This window comes from Microtus oregoni, unplaced genomic scaffold, assembly GCF_018167655.1.
Source record: "Microtus oregoni isolate MIOR12 unplaced genomic scaffold, Mior012 000012F_ref0000307, whole genome shotgun sequence".
Taxonomy (NCBI): domain Eukaryota; kingdom Metazoa; phylum Chordata; class Mammalia; order Rodentia; family Cricetidae; genus Microtus; species Microtus oregoni.
Window position 1 is genome coordinate 19,861,160 of NW_024543071.1, and position 20,448 is coordinate 19,881,607.

General features: G+C 38.7%; 1 protein-coding gene across 1 annotated transcript in view; it reads left to right on the forward strand.

Moving 5' to 3' along the window:
• Tm9sf3 (transmembrane 9 superfamily member 3) overlaps positions 1 to 19,986 on the forward strand; it is a 51,964-nt gene extending 31,978 nt beyond the window's left edge. Inside the window, exons 8-15 of the mRNA XM_041661054.1 lie at positions 1,871 to 1,965; positions 4,571 to 4,701; positions 10,533 to 10,672; positions 12,925 to 12,993; positions 15,234 to 15,380; positions 16,074 to 16,157; positions 16,280 to 16,356; positions 18,651 to 19,986. Coding sequence (XP_041516988.1) covers positions 1,871 to 1,965; positions 4,571 to 4,701; positions 10,533 to 10,672; positions 12,925 to 12,993; positions 15,234 to 15,380; positions 16,074 to 16,157; positions 16,280 to 16,356; positions 18,651 to 18,718 — 811 coding nt within the window. The 3' untranslated portion in view covers positions 18,719 to 19,986. The remainder of the gene's footprint in view (positions 1 to 1,870; positions 1,966 to 4,570; positions 4,702 to 10,532; positions 10,673 to 12,924; positions 12,994 to 15,233; positions 15,381 to 16,073; positions 16,158 to 16,279; positions 16,357 to 18,650) is intronic.
• Positions 19,987 to 20,448: the final 462 nt, after the last annotated feature.

Below are 20,448 nucleotides of genomic sequence, written 5' to 3' on the forward strand. Positions count from 1 at the left end.
AGGGCTTTGACTGAATTACACACTGCCACTAAAGGGTGATAAACTGGTTTTGATTGAATTTCAGAGTTTTTAATTTGCATGTTATGGCAATGAAAATGGTGGCATAGCCATGTGAAATGGTGAGAAGAGCGGCACATCTGCATGTGGGGTTGGTGTGAGCCGCTCCAGTGACGTGATGCTCTTCAGAATGAGGAGCAGCTAATGTAAGGGGGAAGATTACTTTGCCTGTGTGGTCACTGACAATCAAAGGAGAAACATTTGGAAGGTGTAGGTGGAAGAACGGTGGCACCGTGGTGCCAGTTGATGTGCGGTGCTAGCTCTGGAGAGTCTGCTCATCCTACTTCCTGTGCTGTCTCTCAGTGGGGATGGTAAGGCCTCTTCAGCCTCCTTCCTGTCTTGAGAATGGCTGTCACTGTGGACTCCTCATTGTAAATGAAAGTGGCTTAGTCGGAGGGTGGGGGTAAATGTATTTTTAAACAAAGAAACAAAAGATAGCTCTGAATGCTAAAACTATTCTAAGTGGAGACTGCAGACTTAACCTGGAAAGTCATTTTATACTCTGGGCCAGTTTTTTGAGCTCTTTTTGGTGATACTAAGAACTTCTGCCTAGTGTTAGGTTCATCTTACACTAAAACCAGCTCTTTCTATTTTCTTTGTAGTTAGAGCTATATCTGTAGACAAATACATTTATAAAGAGAATGGGTCATATTTGTTAATCTTTGTGCGGAAGGAGTAAATTAGCATGTATGATATTTGGGTTCATGAGCGGTGGTGGCGCACACCTTTAATCCCAGCATTTAGGAGGCAGAGGCAGGCGGATCTCTGAGTTAGAGACCAGCCTGGTCTACAAGAGCTAGTTCCAGGACAGCCAGGGCTGTTACACAGAAAAACCTTGTGCCAAAAAAAGCCCCAAACAAAACCAAAAACAGGTTTGTTTGTTTTTTAAACTGATTATTTGGAGATCTGTGGTCTTTTTGAGACTGTCAGATGTTTACACTTGGGTCCAGTTGGATGTGGCTGGAGATGAACACGGCAGTGTTTGCACTGTCGGTGCACTGCGCATATTCATCTACTTTCGCAGCCACTGTAAAGAAACGAGCACAGGTGTTTACACAGATGCTACATAGTGCAAGCCAGTGGGCTGTAATCTGTAGGATGTTCATAAATAGTAAATATTTCTACTTTATAGCAAATTATGCTGTCATTTATTTTAATATCTCTTTTCAACTAGGCATTTTAGAAATAGTTTTTTATAGTTGCACTCAACATGAAGGTTGATTTAATTCTCTAGATATCATTATTGGGAAGAGGCTAGAGATTGTCCATCTGACATAAAGCTGCCTTGTAGACCAGTAAATATTTTTAAAAATTATCCTTTACAGAAAAAATGAGCCTAGATAAAATAAGTCTAGACATGTTGTGTCACTTAAAATAGTAGCATTTAATATAAATTATCCTATTTGAATATTATTTTTGGTAGCAGACAGAAACCTTAGTGTTGAACCAGTTATAGAAAAAGAAATATTCTGATATCTTTTTTTTTTAAAACAGTATATCCTGTCCCATGTGATGGAATTGCTGTATAGAGTTATAAGTAGAGCGTTAGTGCCAGCTTGTCATTGGTGCCAAAGAAATGAGAAGTGTTTATTTAGACGGTATTGCAAATTCAGCTGTAGACTAGATATAACTTGGTACCATTGAAGTTACCTTTGACTGGGAATATTTTATAGTTTTTTTTGTGATCCATGATAGGATGTTTTTCTCTTCTACTCAATAGATCTTTGATACTAAATTAATGCTGAGGGGACATACTCCATGTCTTCGTTTTGTTTTGTTTTAATTTGTCATGCTTGTTTTTATGCCTTTTCAGGAGGGGATCGATGCTCAGTACAGCCATATTTGTCTATGCTGCTACGTCTCCAGTGAATGGGTATTTTGGAGGAAGTCTGTATGCTCGACAAGGAGGTAACTTAGGAGTTAGCACTCTTGAATCTTTAATTATTGATGGTATCCTTCTGCTGAGGAGTATTTGAAATTTAAAATGGGCAGTACAGGTTGTACAAATAGTAAAGGCCCTTGTTATATTGTGCATATCAATCACAATATATCAAACAATCACAATTTATCAACTCTATTATGTTTTCTATTTTGTTTTTATGGAACCTTTGTGTTTTATTTCCTGAAACTGTGAGTAATTAATAATTTTCATTGTGAAGTTAGCACCAAACATGTACAAGAGTACACCTAAATTACTGATGTTATGTTTCTTTGAGGTACTTAGCTCCCTAAATGTGCTTCTGGTGAGCCCACCTTTATATTTATTCATCATAAAGTTACTATTTATGGGTGACTATAGAAGTTTGTTTTCTGGATACTTAATGCCTATGAATAAAGCTCGCAGATGATGGTAGGATATTAGGATACTAGTGTCTCTTCCAGTATTCATCAAAGGACTCCTCATAAAGATTTATTCTGTGTCATTGTCTCAGGTGAAAGGATTTCATCTTAAATACCCTCTTTGCTCTGCTGTTACTAACCCCCAAAGATGAGGGTGATGCATGGTGGTGCTTCTTTCTGTGGTGACGTTCTGAGTCTTGAAGATTTTTTACTCTTCCTGTAATAGCATAGGGTCAGAAAGGTTCTTACACTGATAATTATGCACATTTTCACTTAGAACTGAAAGGTTTTTGAAAGACCTCAAGTATAGAGACAGACAGTCTACTGTAATTTTTTTTCAGCCTATCTAAACATGGTCAGCATTAGGAGATTCTGCTTTATATTGTATTATATTGTCTATAAATGTATGTGTGTGTGTATATGGAGAGAGACAAACATGTTTATATGTATATGCATATCTGTGTGTTTGTATATGTTCAGCATTCTACTAAGAGCAGAGCAGGATAGGGGAGGGCACAGTGGCACATACCTATAGTCCCACTACTTTGAAGGCCGAGTCAGCAAGATTGTCACAAATTCAAGATTAGTACAGAAACCTGAAAACTTTTATAGGTCGTAGGAAATCAGAGCAGAGGAGCATTTAAAATCCTCCTATATGGCCACGTTTACCATTGCTAATTTTGTAGATTTTACTAGATATACTTGGTGGACAGTGTCTTTGTTTTAGACAGTTCTTTGGATGGCCTGCAGGCATATCATTATTGATTCCTATTTGATTTAGATGTTCAGACTCTAACTCTACCACCAGATATGAAGTCCTGCTGTGTAGGAAGACATCCTAAAGATGCAAGGTGCTTAGTGTAACTTCCACTGCTGGAAACCAGTTAGGCCAACCCTGAGTTCCAGTCTCTACGACAGAAAACAAGTTTGTGTAAAATAGGAAATGGATTTATATCTGTATATTAGTTTGTTTTTTGTCTGATTATAAATTAAGGACAGTTTGTCAGACTTCTTTATACTGTACTTGTTTTTAAATATTGATAGACTTAGGCCTAGGAATGTCATATTTGAGAAAGTGTAATTTAAAGATTGTGTTCTGTTTGAGACTGTGTGCTGATAGTTTTGTTTGAACAGTCCCTAAAAATTCAGGTTAATAAAGAGGTCAGCTCAGAGAATTGAGAATATTTCATTTGTCTCAGGTTTGCATTGTGCTGGGGCTCCAGATCTTTTCACTATCACCAGCCTACAGTGTTCTAGATCCAATCTGAACCCAAGGATAACCCGGGTTTTGGTCAGTCTCCAGAGAGGTGAGGAGCAGTAGGAAGCACAGCACAGAAGGCTGGCCAACTGATTGTATGTGTGGGACAGAGGGACTAGAAGTAGGTAAGGAGTTGCATTTGTATTTGTCTGCAACTGAGCAGATAAATGCAGTGTACAGGAAAGGACAGTGTGAGGATGGAGCTGTCTGATGATAGATCAGTAGATCAAGTCCGGGCCATGGATGGTGCATACTTTTAAATCCTAGCACTTGGGAGGCAGAGGCTGGTAGATCTCTAAGTTTGAAGCTAGCCTGATCTACAGAGTGAGTTCCAGGACAGCCAGGAACACAGAAAAACCCTATCTTGGGAAGAAAAAGAAAACAGTGGTTTTTGACTTTAATTAGTTGTCGCCCCTTCTGTCATTGATGATTTCAATGCTGGCCATTGGGAAGGAAGGGCTCTTGAGTCTTCCTTTGAAAAAGAAATGAACTAGAAGAGAAAGTTCAGAATGGAGTTTCTTTGGAGGAATGTTAATATTTGGGATGGTGTAATTCCACCATGAAAAATGAAAAATCTCTCATAGACTTAGAACTAGAAAAACAATTAGCTTAGTATCCAAACCATCACAAATGATGTACAAAAGCTCAGCGCAGTTTTGTGGCAGAATCAAAACAAAGACATCAGTGTTATATGACAGGTCATTGCTCTTCTTCAGTACAGCTACTTTTATAAACTTCTGCTACAAAAGAAGAGCTAGACTGATCTTTTTAAAAGTAATTTATTTGAAACAATTATTAGTATATCATATTTAGTGACCTTTTATTGAATGTTTAAGTAAATAATTTGGACTACATTTTTAACATTAATGCATGTTTGTGTAGCTCAGATTTTTTATAGCTTTCCTTTTCTTTCAGGGAGGAGATGGATAAAGCAGATGTTTATTGGAGCATTCCTTATTCCAGCTATGGTGTGCGGCACAGCCTTCTTCATCAACTTCATAGCCATTTATTATCATGCCTCTAGAGCCATTCCTTTTGGAACAATGGTGAGTTGCTTGAATTTTTAGTTCAAAACAGGATGCTTATAACCATTCTACTACAAGTCCTGCTGTCTCTGTAAAACCTCCTCCTACTGAGGTACTGAAGTTTCAGCCAGTCCCTGTCTTGGAAAGTTTTTATTAGGCTCCAGAAAATATTGATTAAATTTAAACCTAAGACCCCTACATTTTCTTGATGCTGTGAATTGAAAAGTTTTCTTTATAGCTTTTACTAGAGATAGGAGAGAACCGATGAATGAATATATTTTAGAGAAAAAGACTAAGAAGCATGAGTGTTTTATTAAGGTAATACGTGTTCTAATTTCCTTTTTTGTTTCCATGATAAAACACTGAGCAAAACCAACTTGGTCCAGAGCAGAATCTGAGGTAGACGTTTAAAGCATTAAGCATGGAGGAGGGCTGCTTCCTGCCTTGCTTCTGGGCTCATGCTCAGCTGTCTTTTTTTATACATCCCAAGACCAGCTGCCTACATGGGCTGGGCACCCCTACATCCACTAACAATCAAGAAAATGCTCCACAGGTATGTTTATAGGCCATTCTGATGGTTATAGTTCTTCAGCTGAGGTTCCTTCTTCCTGAGTGTGTTAGGTGAACAACTGATGCTAATGATGAGATTATACCTCTCCTCATCTTTGACAAACATCACTTTAAATCATAATCTCTCTTTTCTTTTTTCCCCCAAGATTTTATTACTATTATAATATAAAATGCAGTATACTTTTAAATTTCATCACTTCAAAAATCCAGTGTCTCTTTTAAAACCCAGTCTCCTAATTATAGGCTCCCATAAAATCAAAACCATGTTATATACGTTCCAGAGTGGGAGAACCCAGGGCATAGGAACAACCAGGTTAAAGGAAAACTCCTAATCTAGCAGTATAAGTCAAATATTGTAGCTCAGTGTCCAGAATCTGGGACTCACAATTTCTGGGCTCCAAAGGGCTTACACAGCTCCAAGCTAGAAAGCTCTGCCCTTCACAGCGCACATGCACGCCCACACACTCACACACACACACACACGCACGCGCACATACACACACACACCTTGTCTTGTGGGTTCAAGCAGGTCCATTCCACACTTGTTGATTACTTTCTTTGGTGAATGTCTCCAGTGTGCTGAATAATGAGGCTTTACTAGTAGCCTTTGCTGGCAACATGGTGCTAAGCCTCAACTTCTCTCCATGACTCCTTCAGTCCTGGGGTTTCCATAGCAATGAGGTAGCACCTTTGCCAATGACCTCATTTTGGCTTTCTTCAGGGATACCCTGACACTGACACACTGTGCCAAACTTCAGGTACTCTCCATGATCCCTTCATGCCTTTAAACCCAGTACCACATTGGAGACTCATGATGTTATATGGCAAGTTCCGCTGTTAGCTTGATGTGCAGCCTTGGCCCACAGATTATTTGTGCAGACCCTGTGGAAATGATTTTCCTGGAGATCATCTAGATTAGCGGTACTCAACCTGGGGGTTGAATAAACCTTTCACAGGGTTTCATCAGATCCCCTACATAGCAAATATTTACATTACAATTCATATTAGTAAAATTGAAATAACAGCATAATAATTTATGGTTGGGGTTCACCACAATATGAGGAACTGTATTAAAGGGTCACAGCATTATGAAGGTTGAGAACTATCAATCTAGATCATAGGAACTGTGTCTGAGAAGCCAGGTGCCCTACTAACTGAATAGCTTAGTTTGAAAATCAGTCTAGAGGCCATCCTGTGTGCTCTTCCTAATGTTTTAGCTCTTTCTGCCAGTTCATGAACATGAGTCCTTTCTCTAGAGGGCCTTCGTGCTAATTCTTCATCTTAACAAAGTTCCCACAACTCACAGCCAACCTAACTTTAGTGATTTCAAGCTTTTTTCTTTTTTCTTCTTCTTTTTTTTTTTTTCAAGCTTCTTTCTTATCTAAAAGTAGTAAGTAAGTAAGAATTTTACCAGGGATCTGGATTTCAATCCAAATATTGCTGTTACCAGGACTAGCTTGACGTGGAATTCAAAGTAGATAGTTTGTCTTTGTACTCTATCTTCTATTCTTGTGTACCTAATTATACAAAAAACCTATTATTAGATTAAATTTGTTGAACAATAAGCAGCCTGAGACGTTTCATAAACATTAGTAGAAATTCATGGTAACATTGTAAAGTCTAGTGTCCTTCAAGAGAATATTTACAAGATGGAAGAGACCATTTAAGAACTTTGGAGTCAGACCATCAAGATACAATAACTGCCCCCAAAGTTGGAGTGTTATAGCAATGATACTACAGACACTGGGAAAGAATACTGGAAATTAAATTGATTTGCAGAAGGCTAAATCTTTTTCTTTGGCAAATTTGTTCAGTAATGAGTTAAGTATTAACACACAGGGATTTTGGTCCTATGAGTGTCTTGGTTTTTTTCCCATTGCTATGATAAAGTATCCTGACAAAAGAAGAGAAAAGGTTATGTTCCAGGTGACAGTCCATCAAGGAGGTAGGCGCTTCAAATTGCTCATCTGTTATATCCAAGGTCAAAAGCAGAGAGCAGCCAATTAATGCATGTATACTCGTGCTAGCTCTCTTTCCCTACATTCAGTACAGTTAAGAATTCTCTACCACCAGGCGTGCTTTAATCCCAGTACTCGGGAGGCAGTGGCAGGTGGATCTCTCTGAGTTTGAGGCCAGCCTGATCTACAAAGTGAGTTCCAGGACAGCCAGGGCTGTTACACAGAGAAACCCTTTCTGGAAAAATCAAACAAACAAAAAAAGAATTCTCTATCTAAGGAATTGTTTGTTTCACCTGTGGTGGATGGGTCTTCTCATTTTAAGCAGTAAAATCAAGACAGTCTACTATAGATATGCCCACAGGCCAACCTAATCTAGATAATCCCTCATTGAGACTTTATTCTCAGGTGATTTTAGATTGTCTCAAGTAGATAATTAAAAGTAACCATCATAGTTAATCACAGTACATGAGAAACACAACTGGAAGGAGGAAGACTTTCTTTTTTTTGGTGACTTCCGAGCCTTCCATGGTCAGCTAAACTATTTCTAGACCTGTGGTGAGGCAGAGCTTCATGGTAAAAGGTTGTCATGGAACAGGATGCTTGCTTTATGGCAGCCAGGAAGTAGTAACAGAGCAACCAGGGAGATAGCACCAAAGGACATCCCAGTGACCTGCTCCTAGTAGGCCCTGCCTCTGTTTTTTTCATCACACAGTGTTTTGGTAATTTTTTGTTTTTGTATTGATGGATGTCTTACAGTTTTTGTTGTTGTAAAGAGACACCATGACCATGGCAACACTTATAAAGGAAAACATTTAATTGGGGTGACTTGCTTACAGTTTAGAGGTTCAGTCCATTACCATTACAGTGGGACATGACAACATGCAGGCAGATATGGTGCTGGGGAAGAAGCTGCTTCATGTTGATTTGTAGGCAACAGGAAGTAGACTGAGTATCACACTGAGTGAAGCTTGAGCAAAAGAGACCTCAGAGTTTGTCCCTGCAGTGACAAGACCACACCTAATTAAAATAAAGCCACATCTCCTAATAGCGTTTGAGTGGCAGAGGCAGGCCTGGTCTAACAAAGCAAGTTTCAGGACAGCCAGGACTGTTACACAGAAAAATCCTGTCTCAGAAAAAAAAAGCAAAACAAATAAGTCCTCCTTTAATTGAATTGACTTGAATAAATAACGGTAAACAGATGCATTTTATAAAATACTCTAAAAGAAAGCCTTAGGACATGGATCAGAATTGGAACCAACGAATGGTTTCATTCTTTTTCATCAAATAACTTTCACACAAGAAAAGTGAAAGGGAACATTCTTTGAGGAGAAGGATGAGGTTTAAACCAGATGATGTAATTGATTGTGTGGGGGTTCCCAGTTCCTTCTGTCCTGTCTGCTCATTCATGTGCATGTTTTCTTGCAGAGCAGAGATACCATATGGGCAGGAGAGACGTTTGTGAAATTGGACCCAAATTTTCTTTCTTAGGGGAAAAGGAAGAAAGTAGATTTCACTTTGCAGAATGGGGTGGATTTATATTGATGAGGCACAAGGTTTTAGAATTGGTTATTAATTTTTTAAAGGATGGAAGCAATTATAGGAACTAGTGTGAATTCGTTTATTCAAAACAGCTAGAACACCATCATTTCCCAATTTGAGTAGGTTTTAGAAAACTAGAAGAACACAACAGCATAAGTAGACACGGCCTCCTAGTGGACAAGATAAAGAAATGTGGTCACAGCCATCGTGATGAGGCTCGGAGCATTGGGATGTCACAGTGCAGCAGCACATACTGCACTGGAGGAGATGTGAGAGACAGTGTCAAGTGTCAGTCTGACCACTGTGGAGTGCTGAAGGTGCTGTCTAAGGGGATCTCATATGATGGATGTTTGAGATCTAGAGATTCTTTATGATGGGGGCAGCATGTTTTGTAGTTCCTGGTGCTTTTATAACTATTACCTTAGTTAGTTTTCAAAAGAACTAAATAGAAATTGGAGGGATAATTAATGTTTCGTAACATTAAACTCCCAGTGTGTAGTAATTGATCCAGTAGTATTTCTTCTGTTTGGGTTGTGTTGTTAGTGGTGAGGATGGGGTTTTGTTCATTGGGTTTGTTGTTTGTATTTCTTTCTCCCTTTCTGTCAAAATGAGTTTCTCCAAGTTGTGTATAAATATTCATGTAGGCAAAACAGAATTCCAGTTGTTTTGTACCTGTGCCAGCACTTGATGTAGTCGATCTTCCTAACTTTAGCCCATCTAGTCAGGGTGCAGTGGGTTCTGCCTTTCATTTCTCAGTTGACTTGTCAGTCACATGGATGGCTTTGTAGGGGGAGGATTGCTTATTTCTGTATGCATCTTTAATGGATGTTGAAATCTTTTGTGCTTCTGTTTTATTTTATTCTCCCCCACCCCCCAAGACAGTCTCTTTACACAGCCGTGGCTGTTCTGGAACTCTCTCTGAAGACTAGACTGGCCTTGAACTCACAAAAATTCACCTACCTCTGCTTTCTGAGTGCTGGGATTAAAGGTGTGAACCACCACACGCAGCTGTGTGTGTGTGTGTGTGTGTGTGCGTGTGCGTGCGTGCAGGAGTGTGCATATGGTGGGGAGAGGGGCATGCACGTGCCAAGGCGCAGGTGAAACTCCGAGGGCAGCATGCAGGAAGAAGTCTGTCGTCCCCGTCACCATGTGGCTTCCAGGGATTCAATGCAGGTCATCCCTTTTTTCCCTTTTCTAGTTTGTCCTTAAAACTGTCCTATTTAGGGAGTCTTTTGCCAAACTAAACAGCAGTGAGCTTTCCTTGGTATATCGTCTTTTAGAAATCCTATAGTTTGGTCTCTGAAACCCTGAGAAAATTTGAGGTATTTTATTTGCGCATAGCATCCTCTGTTGGCAGGGCTCTGCTTGCCTGCAGCGCTCCCAGAGTGTCTGCTGTGAGTTGGCAGTACCTGGATAAAGGAGCCTTTGGTTGGAATGCTCAGTAAACTAAAACCAAGTAATTTAGTCATAATAATGAAAGATAAGGGTAGACACATAAAAGCATGCCTCTGACAGGAAAGGAGATCCCAACGTACTTTATTGGGGGCAGTGTGGAAGGCTAGGGATAGTGGGAGCTAACGGTGCAGAGGGAAGAGTTTACTTGTGTGTGATTTGCTGTGAGCATCTTTCCTGTTTCCAGTGGTGCATTCCTTGTACCAGTTTAGCCCTCAGAACTTAACCTTTTCTCCGTGATTGCTGTGTGTGAATTTTCAGGTGTCTCTCTTACTTGTTTTTATTAGTGTTTTTGTTCTCTGAGTAACCACACACATTTTATTTAATTTACAGGTGGCCGTTTGTTGCATCTGTTTTTTTGTCATTCTTCCTCTAAATCTTGTTGGTACAATACTTGGCCGGAATCTGTCAGGTCAGCCCAACTTCCCTTGTCGTGTCAATGCTGTGCCTCGTCCTATCCCGGAGAAAAAATGGTAAAGAGAATGCTAAAGCTTATTTGATTATTGTCACAGTGCATAAGTTTTTAAGGCTGTTTTGTACGTACAACTTTAGAAACAGCTTGTGTTTATGCAAAAAACACTTTTAAATTTAAATTTGTTCTTTTTAATTTTCTCATTAGTCTACATTGTAAAGAATATAGTAACCCATGCCTTTATTTTGCTTTCTGAATATTGCTGCCGTTGACATGTCAAAACTTTGATAAACACAGTAGTGTGTAGAGGTGGGTGGAAAGTAAAGCTTCAGAAGTCTTTTAGGCTGCAGATAAAATGTGACTACTGCCTCTTGTTGTAGGGGTTTTTGTTTGTTTGTTTGTTTGGGTGGTTTTTTTTAAGACAGGGTTTATCTATGTATCCTTGGCCATCCTGGAATTCACTCTGTAGACTAAGTACTGGGATTAAAGGCTGTGTGTCACCACTATTGTTGCTGCCTGTTTTTGTAAATAAAGTTTTATTGGAACACAGCTATACCCGGTCTTCACATACTACTTAGGGCTTCTTTTACTTTCCAGCATCAGAGTTGACAGAGCAGTAGTTACACAGAGACCATATCACCAGCAAAATCTGAAACCCTCTGAATTATAGAAAAATCTGCCAACTACTTGTTGATAATTTCTTTTTCCTATCAGATATTTTATTCTAAATATTGACCCATTTATTTTCATATTAAGTCGATCAATTGAGAAATGAATTAAGATTAAGACCAGTGGTAAATATTTGAACACAAAATAATCCAAAAATATACTAATTTGATAACTTATTTGCTAAGAAATAATAATAGGAAAAATATTAAAAGTCTTTGTTTTCTGTAATTAAACCATGATGTTTCTATAAGCAGCAGACTTTGTAGGGATAGTAAACATTGCCATTTACACAGTAGGCTCGAATCTGAGCTGTGTCTCAGATAGCATTGTTTGGTGTTGCATGGCATCAAGGCACACACAGGCAAGTGTTCAGGACCAAGGCTTCAGTGAAGTCCTGCAGTGTAACATGGGCAAGCACTGTTAGAAACACTGTTCAGATGTGTTTGATTTTGTTTTAATTTTGGGCCATTGAATGTTCCGAAACCTTTTATTCTTGCTGAATTGTTCACAACCCACACATTCAGTTACATGGCCCCCAGTCTAAGAGAGAGAATAATGTTCTACTTTTAGGAATTGTGTGCTTTTCTTTGTTAGATTGGTGCCTGTAAGAAACTTTGGATTGAAGAGTTTTCAGTTCACTTTTTAAACTGCTTTTCTCCTAAATCAGTATTAGATTATAGGGCCCATTAATTACTCATGTTCAGCTTCTTACTGGAGAGAGAAAGGTAAAAAGAAAAGCCTAGTCAGAAAGCACAGAAGATCTTTGAGAAGTAGGGTTAGTGTGGAGAGGTGTGAACAAGTCCTGCCTTGCATACCAGAGATCAGTCTCTTTTAGGTGCAGGGAGGCTGGTGTGGGGCTCCATTCTCTTATTGTTTTTTAATCATGTGAGAATGAATTCTGAGTGCTAGGTCTCCTTCCTTCCCTCCCTCCCTCCCTCCCTCCCGCGGTGGAGGGATGTTAGGAGTCAGTGAGGATGGGGGAAAGTCACATCTTCCTGGATTCAAAGGGAAGGCTTTGAGAACTGCCTGTGCTTTCTGGAAGGAGAACATGAGACAGCATTCCAGATAGAAACCAGTGATTTTCACTCAGTGAATGTTGGCTAGGAGAGGGAGGAAGTTTGCATTTTATTTCTTAGTCTTTCTTTGCCCCACTGTAAAGCAAAACTGTCAATACCTTGATTGTTGAATTTGTTGGAAAAGAGTGAGAGCCAAGAAGAAAGTGGATTAAGGTCAAGAAGGTCAGTTCTGAAAATCATTTCAGATAGGGATCGCAACTTCTTTTTCTTTTCTCCCTTTCCCCTCTGAATTTCTGTAAGAAATTACAGAGTTCTCAGAAGTTACTGAAAATTGGTAAACTAGGAATAAATACTTAATGTGCTTCTTGCTCTGCAGTAGCAACCATTTGTGTTCCTCAAATCCTTCCCTCAGGCTTTAATGCTGGAGAGAATATTGATTCCAAACGATGACTAATTGAAATCTCACTCACATTTTTATGCCTCTTCGGATTTTGGTTTTTCTTTTTATTGGTTTGTCTTTATCCACTGGGATAATTGTTAAAGTATTAAACATCACCTTTTTATGTTGGGATTTATATGTATTATGAAACCACACTAACAGTACACTATTAATTCTAATATCTTCCAGGTTTATGGAGCCTGCAGTTATTGTTTGCCTGGGAGGAATTTTACCTTTTGGTTCAATCTTTATTGAAATGTAAGTTTTGGCAATGTTTTCATGTTTTGAAGGTTTTAGTTATTTAGTTATAACAGAATGTATGGATTAGATCATGCTAGATTGGTGTGGAATCAGCAGACAAAGCGGTCTCTCTGGAGTCAGTTTTGCACTACTTTAATGAAGTACTGAGGTTGCGAACTTTTTAATGAACAATCTTATTTAACTTACAGAGTTAGAGATTCTAAATCACAGTATATTATGAAGGGAAGTCAAGGCAGGAACCTGAATGCAAGAACTGATGCAGAGACCATAGAGAAAACCTGCTTCCTGGCTTGCTTGCATGACTTGCTCAGCCTGCTCTCCTGTATAACCAAACACCACCTGCCCAGGTGGCACTGCCTGCAGTGGTCTGGGCTTCTCAAATCAACCATTCATTATATAGGAAAATGCTCCACTGACTTGTCTGCAAGCCAATATGATGGAGGTATTTCCTCAGTTGAGGTTCCCCTCCCCAGATTATTTTAGTTGTGTCAAGTTGACAGAAAGCATAACCAGCACAACTCATACATATAACTATATAAATAGGTAGTTGTCTTTTGTTGCCTGTCAGCTGTGAGTATACTATAATCATTGGTGGGTACCTAGAAGGAGACTGGATTGGATCACTCTGACTTCTTTAATAAAGCCAGTTAAGGAACTCTGTACCTACAGCTGATAATCCTCACTCTGACTTGACCGCTTACTGCTGGTTCTAGAGGTCATACTTTTTTCTGCTTCCCTTTGCCCTCTCTTCCACTAGACTTCTCTGCTCTTTCAGGTCATGCTTGTATTGGTTTTCTCACACCCTGTCCTCCTAGCATGGCATTTTTCACCTGTCTTGGTTTATTTTATTTATATGTTTTACCTTTTAGTCTCCTTATGTCACTTTTCTTTTGCTAAGAATTTTGAATCTCAGTGCAACGATATGTTACTGCCTTCATGATGTGACCAGCTGGGTGTTCATAGAATGAACCGATCCTGTTCACTCTCTTAGCTCATACCCTTTTGTTGAAGTTCTAGCCATGCTGAACATTTTGAGGGCTTTTTCTTTTGTTTTTAGATTTATGCGTATGAATTTTTGCCTACATTCATTATGTGTTTACCATGTGCATGCCTGGTGCCTTTGGAGGCCAGAAGAGGGAGTCAGAGTTTCGAGGTTGTGAGCGACCATGTAGGTGCTGGAAATCGAAGTCAGGTCCTCTGCAAGAGCAGCTGGTGCTTTTAATTGCTGAGCAGTCTCTGTGGTCCCCAGAGTTTTTTGTTTGTGTGTTTAACTTACTGGATTTCTCTACCTAGAACCAGTCTTCTGCTCTTGATGTTTTCTGTCACAAGTCTTTCTCCTGCTCCCCACCCCACCCATGTCCTTGTCCTGTTTTCACTCCTTTTCCAGTTCCTCACCCAGTTGTACCAGGGGACTCCCTCCTCTGATTTGCTGGGTATGGTGTACAGCTGCGGGATCAGGGTTGTCTTAGAGCCAGCCATCTCCTAGAGCGCAGTGATGTTTCCTTACTGTGCTGATCTTTACTGTTCGCTTTCTGAGATTTAATATAATTGCATCATTTCCTCCTTTCCATCTTCCCTCCAAACTTCTCTATGTCACCCCATAATATGCGACAAGGGATCTGTAAATAGCTGTTGAAACCTGTGGGCATGTGATGGAATAAATGGATTACAAAACAGGGATTTTAAAAAGAGAAGTAAAAGACCCTGTTCTGAGTTAAGGATGATTTGAGTAATGAATGGCTTTCAAGAGTATTTTTGTTATTGTTTTTTTTTAATGAAAAAATATTCCTACTCTTTCTCTCACTGTCCTGAAGACAGTGTCAATCTGCTTTAGACTTTGGCTTCCTGTTTTGTCGTCTTCTCTAATTCTGTATACTCTTAATTGTATCACTTATTTTTCTTTTAACAGAATGTTTTCTAAAACATGAAAACTATTACTTAAGTAATGTTTCCTCTTAAAAAATGGAAGAATGAAGAAAATGACTATTTTATGAATGTAGATTGCAGCTGTTCTCGTTTTCGACGTTTTAACTTGTTTAGGCTTCTAATTTAGTCATTTTGCTCGGAGGTAAATGCCTCCAGAATAATTTGTTCTTTAGAAACATCACAAAAATATTTTGAGAATTTAATAAACGAGAGTTAAGAGAACCTGTTGGAAAAGAGTAGAAAGGATGCTAGCAAGTGTTAAGGGGACTGACAGAGTAAGCTTCAAGGCCGCCCTCGTTGTCCCTTCTCAGGTACTTCATCTTCACTTCTTTCTGGGCATATAAGATCTACTATGTTTATGGCTTCATGATGCTGGTGCTTCTCATCCTGTGCATTGTGACCGTCTGTGTGACCATCGTGTGCACATACTTCCTGCTAAATGCAGAGGACTACAGGTGGTAAGTGCTTTCAGTGGGACCTCTCGAGCTCTAATACCTGGACAAGATCTCTTATGTAGCTCTGGCTATTCTAGAACTTACTATACAGGCTAGGTTGTCCTCAACTTATAGATATCCACCCGCCTCTGCCTCACAAGTACTGGGATTAAAGTTATGTGCCACCACACCCAGAGAGGATCCTAATATCCTAAGTTTACCTTTGAAGCCTGTTAAGCTGAGGAAAAGATTTAACAGAAATTGTTCTGTTTAAGGTAATAGGAGCTGGGAATGGCGGTACACACTTGTAAACCTGCCACTGGGGAGGCGCTTGGCTATAGATTGATACTCTAACTCAAAAAATAAAATGAATGAATAGGAAAGATAGTAGAATTGTAAATATGATGAAAATTTTATAAGAAAATGGTATCAGTCCAAATTTTTTAGTCCTATTTGAAATATTTCTGCAAAGTGCTTGATGCTGAGTTTTTGGGGTCTGAAAGGGGAAGTGGTTTGTCTGAAGTCATTCACAGATATGACCAGATGCTGGAGTTTCTAGTTCCCAGGCTTTTTGTCAATAATAGTTAAGCATTAGGTACAAGGATTTGTTTTTAACTACACTAGAATTTTAAAGGGTTTTTTTTTTTAATTCTTTGCCTTAAAATTTGAATGCCATTCATTTCAAAGGCATAATCTTTTTTCATTTTGTTGTTCCAGGCAATGGACAAGTTTTCTCTCTGCCGCATCAACTGCAATCTATGTTTACATGTATTCCTTTTACTACTATTTTTTCAAAACAAAGTAAGTGGAGGTTTTCTCTCATGGGTCACCTAGGAAACTGCACTTGCCCTTTAAATAATGAAGTGTAAAGCCTCAGGTTGAAAGTAAATGTATGTGTTTAATATTATTTTATTTTATTGCAGGATGTATGGCTTATTTCAAACATCATTTTACTTTGGATATATGGCGGTATTTAGCACAGCCTTGGGGATAATGTGTGGTAAGTTTTTAAATTCTTGGAACATGACAAGAAAAGCACCTCAGACTCAGGAAAACACTGATTTAGAAATTAAGAAATTCTGGGCTGACAAACCTGCGTCTGAGCCCTGGACGCAGAAAGCTGGGTCAGAGAACTGGCGCCACAGTTGTTCTCTGGCCTCTGTTCATGCCTTGCCCAGTAATAATCAAATAGAAGTTAAGGCATTCTGTTCTGCTGCTCTGTCAGGAACACCAAATGAATCCAGAAGTTTGCCTTCAGTCTTTTTCACTCTGCCTTAAAATCTGATCTATTGCTTGATTCAGTTCTACTTTTGTAGCTGTTCTAATGATACCACAGAGCACAGAATTACTATGGTTAGTTTCTCATTCACGTTGGGAATTGTCTTGTTTTGATACTGTCTTTCAGTGTTGCTTAGCCTAGTCCTGGCTTAAACTTCTAGACTCACGTGATCCTCCTGCCTCAACCTCTTGAGTAGCTGGGGTTACCAGTGTGTATGGTGTCACATGCAGTTGAGAATTGGCATTTTAAAGCATGTTCATTGGAAGGGATTATATGTCGGCAGGTGTAAGGTGGTGCCTGAATGATTTCTGCCCAGATGTTTTTGAGATGTTGCTGAAGATAGCCATGTTGGAAGGCAGCTCGGGTTACTGGCAGTGAGCGCAGCATGTCTGTGTAGTTTCCACAGTGGATTGGCTGATTGTATCCCTGAGGTGTTTGCCATACACCTCTCTACTCCAAGCCTTTTGTAAACTAGTAGTTCAAGCAACAATAACATGTTGTACTCAATGCTCAACAGGAATCCAAGAATACTTCAACAGGTGGTTGTAGGTTTTTTTTTTCTATTTATTTATTTATTTATTTATTTATTTATTTATTTATTATGTATACAATATTCTTTCTGCGTGTATGCCTGAAGGCCAGAAGAGGACACCAGACCTCATTACAGATGGTTGTGAGCCACCATGTGGTTGCTGGGAATTGAACTCAGGACCTTTGGAAGAGCAGGCAATGCTCTTAACTGCTGAGCCATCTCTCCAGCCCCCTGGTTGTAGGTTTTTATTGGGAGATATGTGATGTGTGTGTGAAGTTAAAAGCCTTTGATAATTATTGCCTACTTAAAGTAATTCATTGGTTGTTATAATCTTGTAACGCTTACTCCTGATTATTAGCAGAGATTTGTTTATAAAAAGAGTCTTCTTTACTTCATCTGTTTTGTTACCTTGAGATAGATCAATTTGATGAGAAATCGGTTCATGGTTGGGGGTGTAGCTCAGAGTGCTTGTCTAACATGTAAAAACCTTTGGGTTCAATCTCTAGTACTGTTAGAAAAGTGACTAGTTAGTGTGTGTGTGTGTGTGTGTGTGTGTGTGTGTGTACTAGTAACACATAGGAGATGTAATTTAAAAGTTTAAGGAATAAATCCAGTGAAGAATGGTCATTGACTAGCTATTCTAAAAGACACCGAGGTTTTTTTTTTTTTTTGTTTGTTTGTTTTTCTTTTAAAAAAGTCTCAGTTATTTGTCTAAGAAGACTATTTGGTTTATTCATCCATTCAGTTTATTCAGCAAATAGTGATTGGGTAACTTTCTTGTGCTAGGTGCTCTTAGACACAGAGGGTAAATATTTCATTACCCTCTGCTTTCTGAAATTTTGAGCCCCACTTTGAGGTTTATTGTTTGAAACTTCCGACCCACTTACCTATCTCTCGGTCCAGTCTCCTGCCAACCTTTACAGCTTTTATAACTTAAATAGGATCTTTTTCTAGAGTTGCAACACCACTGGGTCATGCTTCTCTAAATTCCCAAAATCCTCCCTCATTACGTCTTATGGCTCTGTAAGTTTTTGGAAACATCTAGATATTGCCATGAATGTTCATTCACTCTTCTGATACTAGCACCCAGGAGGCTGAGGCAGAAGATTCCAGAATTCAAGGAAAGCCTGGGCTATATAGCAAGACTGTGTCTGAAAAAAACAAAGTATTGCTTTAATGGGCTGAACTTGTCATTATCAAGTTAGTCTTTCTTTCATGAGTTATATTTTAATTCCACAGTTACTGACAATACAAGTGATAATTGTGATTTGATTCTAAATAATAGGTTAGGGTTTGGCTATAACAGATGCTTTGCAAAGCAAATGATAGCATTTAAGAGATTTGGGGAGAATACTAATATAAAGAAAGACATTACCCTAAAAAAGGTATGAAACTCTCTAGAACAGAGAACATCTGATATTTGTAAATGGCAGACCCTGATCTCACTATATTTGTTTCAGAATACATTGTTTTATTTTTGCAGGAGCAATCGGTTACATGGGAACAAGTGCCTTTGTTCGAAAAATCTATACTAATGTGAAAATTGACTAGACACCTGAGACAACCTGGAGCTTCGGATCAGTTTCTCTTTCATGAGGGTGGAACTTGCACAGAAAAGAAAAATAAGCGCAAGAAGGGATTTGGGCTTAACACTGGGTACTTGTGGGTCTCTTTCACGGATGGCTTAGAGTAACATCTGTTTCCATTGATCCTAGGTTCTTACTGTCTGCTTTCTCCAACTGTTCACAGCAAATGCTTGGATTTTATGCAGTAGGCATTACTACAGTACATGGCTAATCTTCCCTAAACTAGCTCATTAAAGATGGAATAGACCAGCTCTCTTCAGTGAAGAGGACAAATAGTTTATTTAAAGCATTTGTTTCAACAAAAGAACTAGAGGGAAACTTGGATGCTAAGATTCCATGAGTAGAAATCTTCTTGGCACTTGGTGTTTCTATGTTATTGAAAAATGATGTTCCAGAAAGAATATTTTTTCTCTTATTTTTACTGCCATTGTTGATCTATTGTGGGACATTTTTATATATTGAACCTGGGTTGTTTTTGACCTGTTTTTGGTCGTCCCTCCATTCAACTGCATCTTTTTTTTAAAGCAAAATTAAAAACTATTAAATTCTGCATGGGATTTATCTTCTGTCATCTTAATCTTAGTTGGATCAACCTCATTTATTTATCTTAAAATTAACCAGTTATAATATCTCAATTCCATCCAAAGAAAATACAGTATGAAAATAGAGGTGTACTCTCTATAAAGCAATTTACTGTACAGTTAGCAAGCAAAGTGTTAAATCAAGATACTTGTTTTATGAAACATCTGGAGATTTAGATAAATTACATTTTAACTGAATGTCTAAAGTGATTATCTTTCCCTCCCTTCCCCAAGTTAGTCTTACATCTTTTTTTGGGTTTCAATGAAGGCTTTACATAAGAAATTATTAAAAAAAAAATAAGGGTGGGTCAATAAGTGTATATAACATTAATAATGTCGTGTAGGTGTAGGTTTCTGGATGCATTTGGATGTACAGATTGACTGGAGGACTTTTGGGATGATTGGTGTAGAAATGTGTGGGTCTGGGTGGCTTTTTACATCTTGCCTACCATTGCATGAAACGTTGGGGTTTCTTCAAAATGTGTGTGTCACACTTCTTTTGGGAGGGGTTGTCTTCTTCTTTTATGAAACTTCTCCTTGAGCTAAATTTGTAATTTAGAAACATTTAATTTTGTTAATCCTGTCTGGGACATTTAAGTAACATCTAAAGCATTATTGCTTTAGAATGTTCAAATAAAATTTCCTGACCAAATGGTTTTGTGACAATAGATGTGTTTATAATTTGAAGGTATTTGCTCAAAAGGCAGTACACTACGAAGCATACTTTTCAAATGCAGAGGACCCACACTTTAAAATCCCCAAACACAGAGCCAGATGTGCTAGTTTATATCTATAATCCCAGCACCAGGGAAGCTAAGACAGGTTGCAATGAATTTGAGAACTGAGCTACAGAGTGAGTTAAAAGCCACTCTGTGAGTTGTGTGCTACTCTGTAAGACCGGTCCAAATAAATATATAATAAAAAGAACAAAGTCCAGAAACCTGACTATGGATACTTACAAAATGAGTGATAAAACTCTTTCTATGAAATTGTGACGTACAAATAGAAACATTCATTGGATTGCTGCATCATGTAGAATAGAAGGGAATATAAGTGGCTAATCTAAGAACATTATCTCATTCAGTGGGTAAACAGATGAAGGCTACAGAAATCT